Source organism: Sapajus apella, unplaced genomic scaffold (assembly GCF_009761245.1).
Source record: "Sapajus apella isolate SASKATOON/1434 unplaced genomic scaffold, GSC_monkey_1.0 scaffold5, whole genome shotgun sequence".
NCBI classification, from domain to species: domain Eukaryota; kingdom Metazoa; phylum Chordata; class Mammalia; order Primates; family Cebidae; genus Sapajus; species Sapajus apella.
In genome coordinates this window covers 31,258,744-31,272,624 of record NW_022436945.1, presented here as the reverse complement: position 1 = coordinate 31,272,624, position 13,881 = coordinate 31,258,744, and the positions used below count along the sequence as shown (strand labels likewise).

Genomic DNA, 13,881 nt, shown 5'->3' with positions numbered 1-13,881 from the left:
AAGTATACCCCACACCTCATCATCACACAAAATACTCATGTAACAAACCCTCACATGTACTCTCCTGAATCTAAATAAAAGTTAAAATTATAAAACAACAAAACAAAGAAAAAATAATGACAGAAAAAACACGAAAAAAAGGCAGAAAGGAGGCTATATTTAAAAAGCAAAAATTGATGAAATAGGAAACAAACATATAATGGTTCAAAGTAAAAAAAGTTAATACATGGAAAAATAATAAAAGACAAACCTCAATAAGACTAGTCAAGAAAATAAAACAAATATTAGGAATGAAAAAAGGACATAACTACATATGCTTTTGAGGGTAAACAATATTGTTACACATTTTATAACAAAATTTAGTTTAAGTAGATAGTTTTTCATAGAAAACTGAGTCAAAAAGAAATAGAAAAAAAAAAGAAATTAAATTAGTGGTTTAATAGTTCCCACAAAGAAAACATCAGTCCAGATAACAATACAAGTAAACTCTATCAAACATTCAGGGAAGAAATAATTTTACACAAACTATTCCAGTATACAGAATAAAATACATTTAAAAAAATTATACCTACCTGTTTCAAACGATGGTACTTTTTCCACTCTGAGAGTTTGTGATCCCTGTCCTTCTTTCTGAACATCTGTGGAGTACAACTTGACTTGACTCAGTGTACAAATGTATGGATGACTATAGGGAACCAAGTTTGGAAAGCTTCCAAATGTCACTAAATTCTGCCACTCTAAAAGAAAAAATATATATATTTTAATTTCAAACCTACTCCCAACTACACAATTGCCAAGCCACCCTCTCCAGGAGAGGTGTTTCACTGCTCCTAAGTACACAGGAAATACATTTTGTAAAGAAAAATTAGTGACAATATTCTATTTTTCTCTAACTTGTAAATTTATTTGGAAATTTAAATATTTTAAAAAATCAAATAAAACATTTTGCTATTCAGCTATTTTGAAAGCTACATAGTCCACAATAGATACTTTTTATTTTGCATGCTGGTTGCAAGCTAAAAAAATGTCATAATTACTTTTCAGAATGAAGGACTCTGAGAGGGAAAGTCAGGAAGACTTCCTACACAAAATTATCCTGTGTCCTTCTTCCACTAGCTAAAGATTTATTCCTCTTTCATTTCACAATCAATAAGTTAATTATATTAATCAGTCATTCATACTGTCACCGATTTTTTAATCAGATAATTAGATCAACATTTGGAGAGATGCCTCAGTATACGGGGAATTTTAATTGAGTGAAGAATAGAAGACTAATTACAAAGCACTTCAGCTGCTTCATCTGGGTTGACTCTGAGCTTTGAAGGGCTCAAATACAGAAGGAAAATATATTTCACAATTTAACCAAGTAGCAGAAAACCACATTTGTCTCTATTTTCCTTTGACTCTCCTTCTCTTTTTTTTTGCCATGAGTCCTGAGAATTCGTCTTTTTGAAAGAATCCAAAAACTCTATCTAGATATCATTCATATATTTTGTAAAGTTTTAGGTGAAATCAAATTACATTATAGATAGTCAAGTTTTTCCAAAGATGGAGGGTTGAGCATTCAAGAGTTGAAACTTTTCTAACCTGCTTAATAATGATCTTCCAGATATGTTAACTCATGCATTGTATGTGCAGATATACTAATTCTGAAATTACAAAAAAGCCATTTCTTAAAGGCTCAGAATTCGTCAGGAACATCAATTATTGTGAATGTTGAAGATAATTTGAAGAACACAAAAGGCATAAGGGAACATAAGTATTCACTTAAGTTTCAGGCCTAGAATTTAACTTTCTTGAAAAAGTTCCTGATATCAACTGATTCTTTTACTTACTTGGGAAATTGTTGAAGGCCTAGAATGTTTTTGGTCATTTGTGTCTATTTTTTAAAGGGTCAGTAAAGCATATATAAGAGAAGATTATTCCTACACATTAAAATATGCTGCCTACTAGCAAAAAAAATTAGTAAAATATGGGCTAAAGAAGATTTTCCTAGGAAACATACTTCAGGAAAGCATCGTCATCCCAGCCACTGTGTTCTGACTATTCAGCCCAATTCAATATATCTTCTGTAATAATAACCTGACAAAGACAATATGCCACTTTTTTTTTACACACTGATGAAATACTTTCATAGAATCTGTGCTAAGACGTTTAAAGAGGGATTACTCCACAGTCTAAAAGTCCTTCCTTGGAAGATGACCTGTTTCTATGACTTTTTTTTCAATGTTCTCTTTTGTTTTTAAAATGTTACAGAAAATCTCAAACGTATGCAAAGGTAGAAAAACCACCACAATAAACTGCCATGTACTCACGGTCTACTTTCAACAATGATCAACTCAGGGTCAATTTCATCTCATCTCTATCTGCACCAATATTAATTTGAAGCAAATCTCAGACATAATTTCATCCATGAAATATGTCATTATGTATTTCTAAGAGACAAAAACTTTAACATAACCATAACGCCATTACCAGAAGTTAAAGAAAAAATTCGTTAATATCATCAAATATTCTCAATTTCAAATTTCCAGTTGTTACAAATGTTATTAATTTTTTTCCAGTTTCTATGTGAATAGATCCAAATAAAGTCCACATATTGGGACTGATTGAGATGTCTTTTAAGTCTCTTTTATGCTACAGAATTTTTTTTTTTAACTGCAATTTTTATGTTGAAAAAGCCAGGTTGTTTGTCCTGAATTTTTGTCCTGGTAGTTTCCCATGTTGAATTTTGCTGACTGAATTCCCATGGTATTGTTTAGCCATCCTTAAAAATGTTCTATAAATCAATGGCTATAAAGGCTTTGTCTAACTTCAGGCTCTTTTAATGATGTCAACACTACTTTAAGTGGTGATGAGTTCTTTCATCAGGAACCAAACAGTAACTGGTTGTCAATTTATTTGTGATGATAGTGTCTACTGTTGTTTAATGCCTAGAATCATTTATTCATTAGGTGGTTACAAAATGATATTTCAATTTTATTACTCCTTCAATTACTAGTCAGAATACTTCTACAAAGAGAAAATATCCCTCACTTATTTGGTTATTCAGAAATATAGTTCATATAGGAAAGTCAGACTAAATGCTTCTTCCCCTTTATCAGTTCTCAAAATAATAAGCTAATTACCTATGGTCCTGTAACAGTGACACATTTTTAATTTGTGTGTATATCATTACAACTTCATACATTTAAACATTACTTGACATTTTTCAATCTAATTAATCATTATCCTGACTAATGCTCAAACTATTCTATTTTGGGCCAGTAGCAGTCTCTTAAAATTGACTTCTAAGTGCTTTTGAAACTATCCTAGTAACCTTTGATAACTTTCTTGCTGTTTTGAAAAGTTCTTAATTTTTAACAACAATAGAAATTAAGGTATCAGCAACTTTAAAAGTACACATTTGGCATTAATACAAGACAGAAAATGACACATATATTTACCACCTTTAACACCGTATATTCTAAAAACTATACTGGAGCACATTTAACTCAATAAAACAAATATAATACCTAACACATAGCAATAAAAACACAAGCACTGGCTAAAGAATCACTGAATTCATTAATTCTAACAAGCAAAGAGACAGTGAAAATATTACCCATCATTAATACTCTTTCTTCAAGGTGACTTCCAAACAAGATACATATCGAAGTCTACTCTGGCATTTAACTGTTCTACTGGCCTGGACAAGAACATTCTTACGGCTCTTTATATAAGGGCTGTGTTTTCAAGACTGCAGAGCTACTTGTGTCCTATCATCAGTCTACTCAGAACAGCTACACTTCTCTGTGTTTATTTTACTCTCGTGGCATCTGTAGCTAACAACCTAATGACCACTGCCAGTGGTCACTATTTGTCCTCTCTCTCCAATCTGGTTTGTCACCTACCACTTAATCTGGCTTTCAGAGAAAATCTGGCCACCATTTTTAGGCTACGAATAACAACAAAAAGAAACCTTTTCTCTCATACAAACTAACAATTCAATATACTGTTTATGTTACTTCTGCAACAACAACTGAAAATAAACAAAAAGATTTCTTGCAAACTGAGTTTATTTCTGCTAATTTCAGGGCCACAGTCAAGCTTGCAGCCTGTCTTCTAGATTTCAGTCTCCTTACTTTAGAGACTATTTCAGTAATTCCGTCCCAAAATTTCTAAGGCAGTGATATATGAAAGCTAAATAACTGTTAAAGAGGTTTCTAAGTGGTTATATAACCTTTTAAAGAGGTTATTGTGTGACTTTTAAATACGTAATATAGAACGCAAAGATATTCCTCATAGCATTATTTATCACAGGAAAAACAGAAACAACTCAAGTGTTCCCTAATAGAAGAATGATTAAGTTATGGCAGGTCCGTATATATTTATTATGCACTAATTAAAAAGTTTTAATATCAAGGAAAAACACTCATAATGTTGCATAAAAAAAGCAGGAGACTTCCACAGTATGATTTCAACTGCTAAAAATGTGGTGAAATATTTGGATTATGCATAATTTTCACTTTATACCTTATGCTTTCCCTGTATTAAAAAAATGCCCATAATAAAAAAAAAACTAAGGATATATCCATTGCTAAATTATCTGGAACTTCATCAAGGTCTTATTAATCATCATCACAATTTGTAACACAGTCTACCAATAACAGATTGACTATCTCTGGTTTACTTCGATCGTTTTACCTGCCCAAAACTGCAGAAAAGTCCCTTTTATCCTTAATCATTTAGGAAGTAAAAGTGTGACCGAACTGGGGTAGCTCAGTCTAGAAGACCACTGCTGATGTAACTTTTCTCCAGAGCTGAGTAAGAAACAGAAAATCTTTTTTTTTCTTTTTTTTTTTTTAGTTAGGAAACAATAGGGGATGCTGACAACTTCCTGGACTGCATCTCGACATACATCTTTACTACCTTGCTTAATTCTATTTATTTATTTATTTTGAGGTGGAGTCTCACTCTGTCATCCAGGTTGGAGTGTATCTCACTACAACCTCTACCTCCCAGGTCCCAGTGATTCTCCTGCCTCAGTCTCCTGAGTAGCTGGGATTATAGACACATGCCACCATGCCTGACTAATATTTGTATTTTTAGTAGAGATGGGGTTTCATCATGCAGACCACGCTGGTCTTGAACTCCTAAACTCAGCTGATCCTCCTTCCTTGGCCTCCCAAAGTGTTGGGATTACAGGCATGAGCCACTGCACTCAGCTGTGATTTTGTGTTTTTCTGAGACAGGGTGTCACTGTCACCCAGGCTGGAGCAGTGGCACAATCATGGTTCACTGAAATCTTGACCTCCCCGGCCTCAGGTGGTCCTCCCACCTCAGCCTCCTGAGTACCTGGGATCACAAGAGTGTGCTACCCTATATGGATAATTTTTTTTTTTTTTTTTTTGGTAGAGATGGAATTTTGCCATGTTGCCCAGGCTGGTCACAAACTCCTAGACTCAAGTGATCTGCCCACCTTGGCCTCCCAGATTGCTGGGATTACAGGCATAAGCCACCACCCTGGCCAAGAGTGATATTTTTAAAACACTCCTCTTTTTCAAAGTCTTTGGCTTAAAATACTCAAATTTCGGCCAGGCACAGTGGCTCATCCCTGTAATCCCAGCACTCTGGGAGGCCAAGAGAGGCAGATCACCTGAGGTCAGGAGTTCAAAACCAGGCTGACCAACATGGCAAAACCCTGTCTCTACTAAAAATACAAAAATCAGCTGGGCATATTGCCTAATGCCTGTAATTCCAGCTACTCAGGAGGCTGAGGCAGGAGAATCGCTTGAACCCAGTAGGCAGAGGTTGCAGTGAGCCAAGATGGCACCATTACACATCAGCCTGGGCAAAAGAGCAAAACTCCGTCTCAAAAAAACAAAAAACAAAAACAAATTTCCTTTCTTACCACCCCACCATACCCTAGACACAACAGGTTTCTTTATGCTCCTTGAAACTATTTGGGCTAGGTGCAGTGGCTCACACCTGTAATCCCAGCACTTTGGGAGGCCAAGAAGGGTGGACTCCTTGACATCAGGAGTTTGAGATCAGTCTGGGTAACATGGTGAAACCCAGTCTCTAACAAAAATATCAAAATTAGCTGGGCATGATGGCACTAGCCTGTGGTCCTGGCTACTGAGAAGGCTGAAGTGGGAGGATCGCTGGAGCCCCGGAAGTCAAGACTGCAATGAGCTGTGATCATGCCAGTGCACTCTAGCCTGGGTAACAGAGCAAGACCCTGTCTCAAAAATACATACATATATGCATACTACTTGTCTGATCTTTACAGTTCCTCTTTACTCTTCCCAAATTGCTCTTTCTCCCAGATCTTCACCTGGCTTGCTCATTTTCATCTTTCATGCCTAGGCTCAGTTATCACCTCAGAAAAGCTGGAGTCCCAGGCCATCACATCTAATGAAACAGACCCTCCTGGCTACTTTCTAGCCCATTGTCCTGCTTGCTATCTCTTCTATGGCACTTTAAATATATTCTATTTCTGGGGGAATAAAGGTGGAAACCATCTATCTTTCTTGTTCAGCACTACACTAACAGCAACTACAATGCCTGGTATCTAATGCTTAAGGATCCTCATTCACAAAAACTCTAGGAGGCACACGCTATAGTTAGCTTCATTTCACAGTTAAGTACAAGAAATTATATCATTAACTTGATCTGCATAGAATCTTGCTATCAGCCCGTCTAAATGGTCTTTTTTTGTTTTTTGAGATGGAGTTTTGCTCTTGTTGCCCAGGCTGGAGTGCAATGGCGCAATCTCGGCTCACTGCAGCCTCCCCTTCCTGGGTTCAAGCGGTTCTCCTGCCTCAGCCTCCCAAGGGGCTGGGATTACAGGCACCTACCACCATACCCGCTAATTTTTTGTGTTTTTAGTAGAGACAGGTTTTTGTCACGCTAGTCTCAAACTCCTGGCATCAGGTGATCTGCCAACCTCAGCCTTCCAAAGTGCTTGGATTACAGGTGTGAGCCATTGAACCCAGCCCTAAATGTTGTTTATAACTGTCAATGGAGGAGAAAAATCCAAGATGGCTGATCACTAGCAGCTCAGGATTGTAGCTCCCACTGAAAGCGCAGAGAACGAGAGGACACCACACTTTCAGATCAATTTTTGTTGTTCACACACCAGGAGATTCCCAGCGGAGGAGCCCTACGGGTCGCCAGTGCGACTCTTGTGGCCGGCGAGGCAGTTTTGCCACTGCCTTGGTGCGGCGGTTCTTGGTACAGAGTCAGAAAAGCACCATCAATCGTAACACCGCTGTTTTGGCCGGCGCAGTGAGTTGCTCAGATTTTAGTGCCGGGAATCAACAAGTTGGACATCCATTCAGAAACCCAACTATAAGGACAGTAATTATAAAGACCAGAGATGAATAAATCTATAACGAAGGGAAGAAACCAGCCTAAAAAGGCTGAGAATACCCAAAATCAGAACGCCTCTCCCTCTACAGGGGATCACGGTTCCTCATCAGCAACAGAACAAGGCCTGATGGAGAAAGGCTGTGTTCCATTAACAGAAGCAGGATACACAAAGACTCAAAACAAAGGGATGGAGAAAGATTTACCAATCAAATGGAGAGCAAAAATAAACAAATAAATAGAAAGCAGGAGTTGCAATTTTTGCTGATAAAACAGACTTTAAAGCAACAAAGATCAAAAGAAGCAAAGCAGTATATTACATAATGATAAAAAGATCAATGTAACAAGAAGGGCTAAAGATCCTAAATATATACACAACTCAATACAGGAATACCCAGATATATAAGACTTATAAAGAGACTTAGACTCCCACACAATAATAGTGGGAGACTTCAACATCAATATTAGACAGATCAATGAGACAAAGTTAACATCGATATCCAGCACTTGAACTCAGATCCGGAACAAGTAAACTTAATCAACATTTACAGAACTCTCCACTTTAAATACACAAAATATACACCATTTATCAGTACCACATCACACCTATTTACAGGTTTAAATGAAATATTGGTTGGCCGCTTGTTAGTTATTTTCTTCCCTCATTTTTTTTTCATGTCTCTATCATTAAACACAATTATAGGCATACCCATTTTTAGACTGCATTCTAGCCCAAGCAATAAAGTAACACCCCTGTTTTCTCTCCCTCTTCCTCTTTCTTCCTCTCCTTCATTCTTTTTTTTTTTTATTATTCTTTCTCTTTCTTCTTAAAAAAAAAAAAAAAACTGTCAATGGTCTTAATTAGACTGAGAATTTAACTTTTATCCCCATCAGAGGTCCTTCCTCCTCCCCAACCTCATTAAACAACTAAGAGCATTGAGTCTAAATGGGTTGTTTTTTTTTTGTTGTTGTTGTTGTTGTTTTGAGAGAGTGGGTCTCACTTTATTGCCCAGGCTAGAGTACAGTGGCAGTGTCTCCCCTCACTGCAACCTCCACCTCCTAGGTTCAAGCGATTCTCCTGCCTCAGCCTCCCAAGTAGCTGGCATTACAGGCACCTGCCACCACGTCCAGCTAGTTTTTGTATTTTTAGTAGAGACGGGATTTCACCATGTTGGCCAGGCTGGTCTTTTATAACTGCCAATGCTCTTAGTTATTTAAAGAGGTTGGGGAGGAGGAAGGACCTCTCCTGAAGATAAAAGTTAAATTCTCAGTCTACTTTTCTTATGGCCATAAATACTAGCAGATTAGAAACAATCATAATATATAGAGTATGTTTGATTTCTATTTTCTATATAAAAATTATACTTTTATTAATCTCAGATTTAAGAAAAGCATGTATCCATTCATCTAGTATATTTAAGAGTCTTCCCATCTCAAATTTTTGGCAAATTAGGCAAGGTATAAACACATGAAAAAAGAAATATGTGCTCTATCCTAACCCAAAGGAACTTTTTATAAAAAAAGATATACTGGCCGGGCGCGGTGGCTCAAGCCTGTAATCCCAGCACTTTGGGAGGCCGAGGCGGGTGGATCACGACGTCAAGAGATCAAGACCATCCTGGTCAACATGGTGAAACCCCGTCTCTACTAAAACTACAAAAAATTAGCTGGGCATGGTGGCGCGTGCCTGTAGTCCCAGCTACTCAGGAGGCTGAGGCAGGAGAATTGCCTGAACCCGGGAGGCGGAGGTTGTGGTGAGCCGAGATCGCGCCATTGCACTCCAGCCTGGGCAACAAGAGCGAAACTCTGTCTCAAAAAAAAAAAAAAAAAAAAGATATACTTACTATGGGAGATAAGTAACATTTTTATTCTTTTAAAGTATATGTCTACTGTAGATCATTTGTAAAACAAAAAATTCAGAAAAACTCACTGTTAGTATCACAGTATATATTTTTTACTATGTTTTCTACAGTTTTTACCTAACAATACAAGAGTATTCTCCATGTCACTATTCTTCTGAATTATAATTTATATATATATATATTTTTTTTGAGACGGAGTTTTGCACTTATCAACCAAGCTACAGTACAATGGCGCGATCTCTGCTCACTGCAACCTCTGCTCCTGGGTTCAATTGATTCTCCTGCCTCACCCTCCCAAGTAGCTGGGATTACAGGCACCCACCACCATGCCCAGTTAATTTTTGTATTTTTGGTAGAGACAGGCTTTTCACCATGTTGACCAGGCTGATCTCGAACTTCTGCCCTCAGCTGATCCACCTTCCTTGGCCTCCTAAAGTGCTGTGATTACAGGCGTGAGCCACCACACTCAGCCCTGAATTATAATTTTTTTTAAAACTGGTTGTATATATCACAAGCCCATAATAACTGTATCATAATACATTTCAGTTTCCAACTCTTCATAACTATAAACTACCAACTTATTACTATAATGAACTTCTGCACACATTTTAATATGTATCTGATTATTTCTTTAAAGTAAATCCTTCTGAATAAAAACTGTTAGGTCCGAGGGCATAAACCTTTTATGTTTTCAATCAGTAGTTAAGAGAGTTGCTGTTTTCCCGCACTCTCAATATGGGGTATCATCATTATTAAAAATTCAGCCAAAACAAGATAGGCAGTGAGAAGTAAAATTTTTTAAAGTCTCTGTTTTTTAGTAAGTATGGAACAGTTTTGCATTTTTTTTGGCCACCTGAACAACTTTATGAACTCTGTATTCGATTCCTTTGTCCATTTTCCTACTGGAATGTACACTGGTTTGTAAAACTTCTTTATAACTTAAAGATACTAACTCTAACTACACTATCTAGTTAAGTAGTCACCATTTACTGAGCACTTAAAATGTGGTTAATCTGAACTGTGATGTGCTGTAAGTATAAAATATTCACTGGGTTTTAAAGATAGTACAAAAAGACGATGTAAAATATTTCAATAATTTTGATATTGATTACATGTTGAAATATTTTGAATATACTCAATAAAATATTAAATTTGATATATTTTATTAAAATATATTAATTTCATTATTAAAATTAATTCGCCTTGAATTTTACATTTTTTAATATGGCTACCAGACAACTCAAAATTACAAACACGGCTCTCATATTTCTTTCAGACAGTTTCTTTTTTGCCTTTAAAGGCATTATTCTTTTTCATTTTTTATTTTTTGAGTAGAGTCTCACTCTGTCACCCAGGCTGGAGTGCAGTGGCGCAATCTCAGCTCATCACAACCTCCGCCTCCTAGGTTCAAGCGATTCTCCTGCCTCAGCCTCCTGAGTAGCTGGGATTACAGGCGCTAGCCACCACACCTAGCTAATTTTTGTATTTTTAGTAGAGACAAGGCTTCCCCATGTTGGCCAGGCTGGTCTCAAACTCCTGACCTCAGGTGATCCACCCTCCTTGGCCTCCCAAAGTGCTGGGATTACAGGCATGAGCCACTGCACCCAGCCGGCATTTCTCATTTTTAAGTATTCAAGTAATTCCTCAAGGTTCCCTCCTCTCTTTATGCTTTATAAGCTTTTCCCAGCCACATAGGCATTTTAGAAGTATAAACTAAACCTTATTTCTAGACAAATAAAAACATGTTTTTAGATTTTCTTTCTCCAAAAGTTCTTCAAATAGTCTTCTCACATGCATCCAATTTAAACAGTACTCTTTTTCTAAATGATTTTTAAATTTTGCCATAATAATGGCTGCCCTTCAGTGGCTCACGCCTGTAATCCTAGCACTTTGAGAGGCCGAGGTGTCTGGATCACTTGAGGTCAGGAGTTCAAAACCAGCCTGGCCATTATGGCGAAACCCCATCTAAAAAATAACAATAACGGCTGCCCTTTTAAGAAATCCTTCATTACTGAAGCTAAATTTTCACAAGCAAGGTTATTTTAAAAAACCTACTAAGCATTTTTAAGTGTGAAAAAGCATTTTAATTTTTTGTAGTAGCAAACATTCCAAAGAACTTTGCAAAGTCATTTTGACCACAAAGATAGGTAATAATTATCTGTTTCACAGACAGATGAAACAAAGAATACATAATTTTCAGCATGATGACAGCTACACAGAAGAGGGATTACAAGTATTACACTGTTTCAACTCATTTTTACCAACACTTAAAGGGCAGTTTAGATTACATTTAACAGCCACTGTAATTTCAGTGTAAAATGCCAAAATTGCTTGGTCAATAGAAGCATCTGCGTTAGAAACTTACTTGGGGATTCTGGAGTACACTATAAACAGATGATTCATTTTTCTTCTTTTTTTTTTTCTTTTTTTCTTTTTGAGATAGGGTCGGTCTCTGTCACCCAGGCTGGAGTGCACTGGCATGCTCATGGCTCACTGCAGCCTCGACCTCCTGGGCTCAAGCAATCCTCCCACCTCAGCCTCCTGAGTACAGGCTAGGATTACAGGCGTGTCACCACACCAGGCTAATTTTTTGTACAGAGGCAATTTGCCATGTTGCCCAAGCTGGTCTGGAACTCCTGGGCTCAAGGGATCCACCCACCTCAGTCTCCTAAGGTTTACAATCCTCCTGAGGATTACAAGCATGAGCCACTGCACCCACCCGATGATTCATTTTTGTTCGTAAGAGAACCTGGCAATACACTGCCAATATGAAAAATTCAACAGTTTTCTATCACTACCAAAAAGTCCTGGGAATAGTGCTGTTAAAATGCATCCGTATGAAATTTTAAGAGTCAACTTTAATTGCAAATAAAATATATGAATATATTCTAATTTATATGCACAACATAGTTACTATAGCTTATACTACATACAATCTCAAATGACTGCAACTTCTGACTTCTTTCAGGAGGTGACAAACACGCTACAAGTTTTTTCAAACATGATTATTTTTTAAGAAATGGGTCTCATTACGTTGCCCATGCTAATCTAGAATTCCTGTGCTCAAACAATCCGCCTGCCTCAGCCACCCGAGTAGCTGAACTGCAGGAATGCACCACCGCACCTGGCTTCAAACATGAATTTTTGAGAAATGTTTCTGTAAATACTCTTTGCACCCCAAGAATGGAGGGATTAGATTAAGGGTAGACTTAGTTCTGCCTTCTCCCTCAGAGTTCCTATTAATTCTCAGTGTCAAGCAATGTGTGCCAAGCTACGGCAAATATGAAGGTAAGCCTGATTAGGAGTTCAGGGTTATTTTTAGAAACTCTCAAACTATTTAAATTAGAGTCAGAAAATGTTGAGAGAGATGAAAATTCTCTTCAACCATCTTTTTTTCTGGGTTACAGTTACAGCTGACACTTTTTCACCAAAAAAACTGCTCAACCGAACTGAAGAGTTCCTTTGTTTTTCGGCCCCAAACTGGGTTCATTCAATGATTGTGGGATACTTTCGTACTTCTTCAGAAAGATCCGTATTGAGTAGCACCCCTCCTTCCTTTCAGAAAATTTAAGAAAACAAGTTGGGAGAATGAGAAAAAGAACAGGCCAAGAAAATCTCGACCAAGTGCTAAATGAGGGTGTGCTGGAGAGCATCAAAGACCCTAGAACTTTGCGGAGTCCGCAATTTTCCAACCGCGGAGGTGAGTCACCGCGGGACACCGCGATGCGCACGTAACATTTAGTTTGGTACAAAGCAGTAGGCTTCAGAGGTGCAATCCGGCCCGTGAGGTGCCCACAAGTTCCCGCGGGGGCCGCGCGAGGGACCAGAATCAGGGAGACCTGTCAGGACCCCCGCGGGCTGCGCAGGATGAACTGGAAAGGCGAAGGCAGGAAAGGAAGGTTCTGAGGTTGGCGAAAGGCAAGCGGGCTAACTGCCCCAGGCGAGGCGCCGAGCCAAGCCTGGCCCTCCAGTTCGGCTTCTACGGAGCCAGCAGGTCGGTGCGGGACACTCACCCTGGCGGTTGCTGGGGCCACGGGTCACCGCCCTGCATCGCAGACGGAGCCGGCACAGAGAGGACCAGCTACATCTGTGGGCCGCGGCGGCGGCGGCCAAGCCCGGTAACATCCTGGCGGGGCAGAGGCCCCTACTCGGACACCGCCTCCTGCCTCCGCGCCTCCACCAGTACCAACTGACTCCATAGACTGGGCATCCGCAAACACTGACGCCTTCGCCGCCAGAGGCGGCCTCAGCGACCCGGAAACGACAACGTCATTTAGAGACGCCTGCCGTGGAGGCAGCGGAAGTGACGTAGCACGTTGAGCACCAAGAGAGAGGCTTTCCCTCCCAGGAACCCAGACCCCCACATGGGGAGGGCGTGGCTGCAGGTGAAGTTTGGTGTCCGCCGTCTTCTTTGGCACCCTTGCTTTTGCGCGTGCTTGGAAATCAACACGTAAACGGTTTACATCCTCGTCAGCCAGGAAAGCTGTCCTTGGGAGTTCTGTCTACTTTCTTTTTTCTCGAAGCTGGGGCCATGGTTTCGGAAATGGGAGGAGAGATGGGAAGGACGGACGCAGGTTTTCTGAGCCTCCCTACCTAGAGCCTGCCAGGATAAACCCAAGTTGGAGCCAACATGTCCAGAACCTCTGCCACGTACATCGTTCTCCTT

At 39.0% G+C, this 13,881-nt stretch overlaps 1 protein-coding gene across 2 annotated transcripts in view; it reads right to left on the bottom strand.

The window, feature by feature from the left end:
• The window catches only part of SLC30A9 (solute carrier family 30 member 9), a 103,782-nt gene extending 90,302 nt beyond the window's left edge, over window positions 1-13,480 (bottom strand). Inside the window, exons 1-3 of one of the 2 annotated variants that reach the window (XM_032274059.1) lie at window positions 13,229-13,296; window positions 4,691-4,802; window positions 573-737 (exon numbers count right to left, since the gene is read on the bottom strand). In XM_032274059.1, the coding sequence (XP_032129950.1) occupies window positions 573-737; window positions 4,691-4,727 (202 nt within the window). In that variant the 5' untranslated portion in view covers window positions 4,728-4,802; window positions 13,229-13,296. Of the gene's footprint in view, window positions 1-572; window positions 738-4,690; window positions 4,803-13,228 lie in introns of both variants that reach the window. The other variant, XM_032274058.1, reaches the window with a different exon arrangement.
• Window positions 13,481-13,881: the final 401 nt, after the last annotated feature.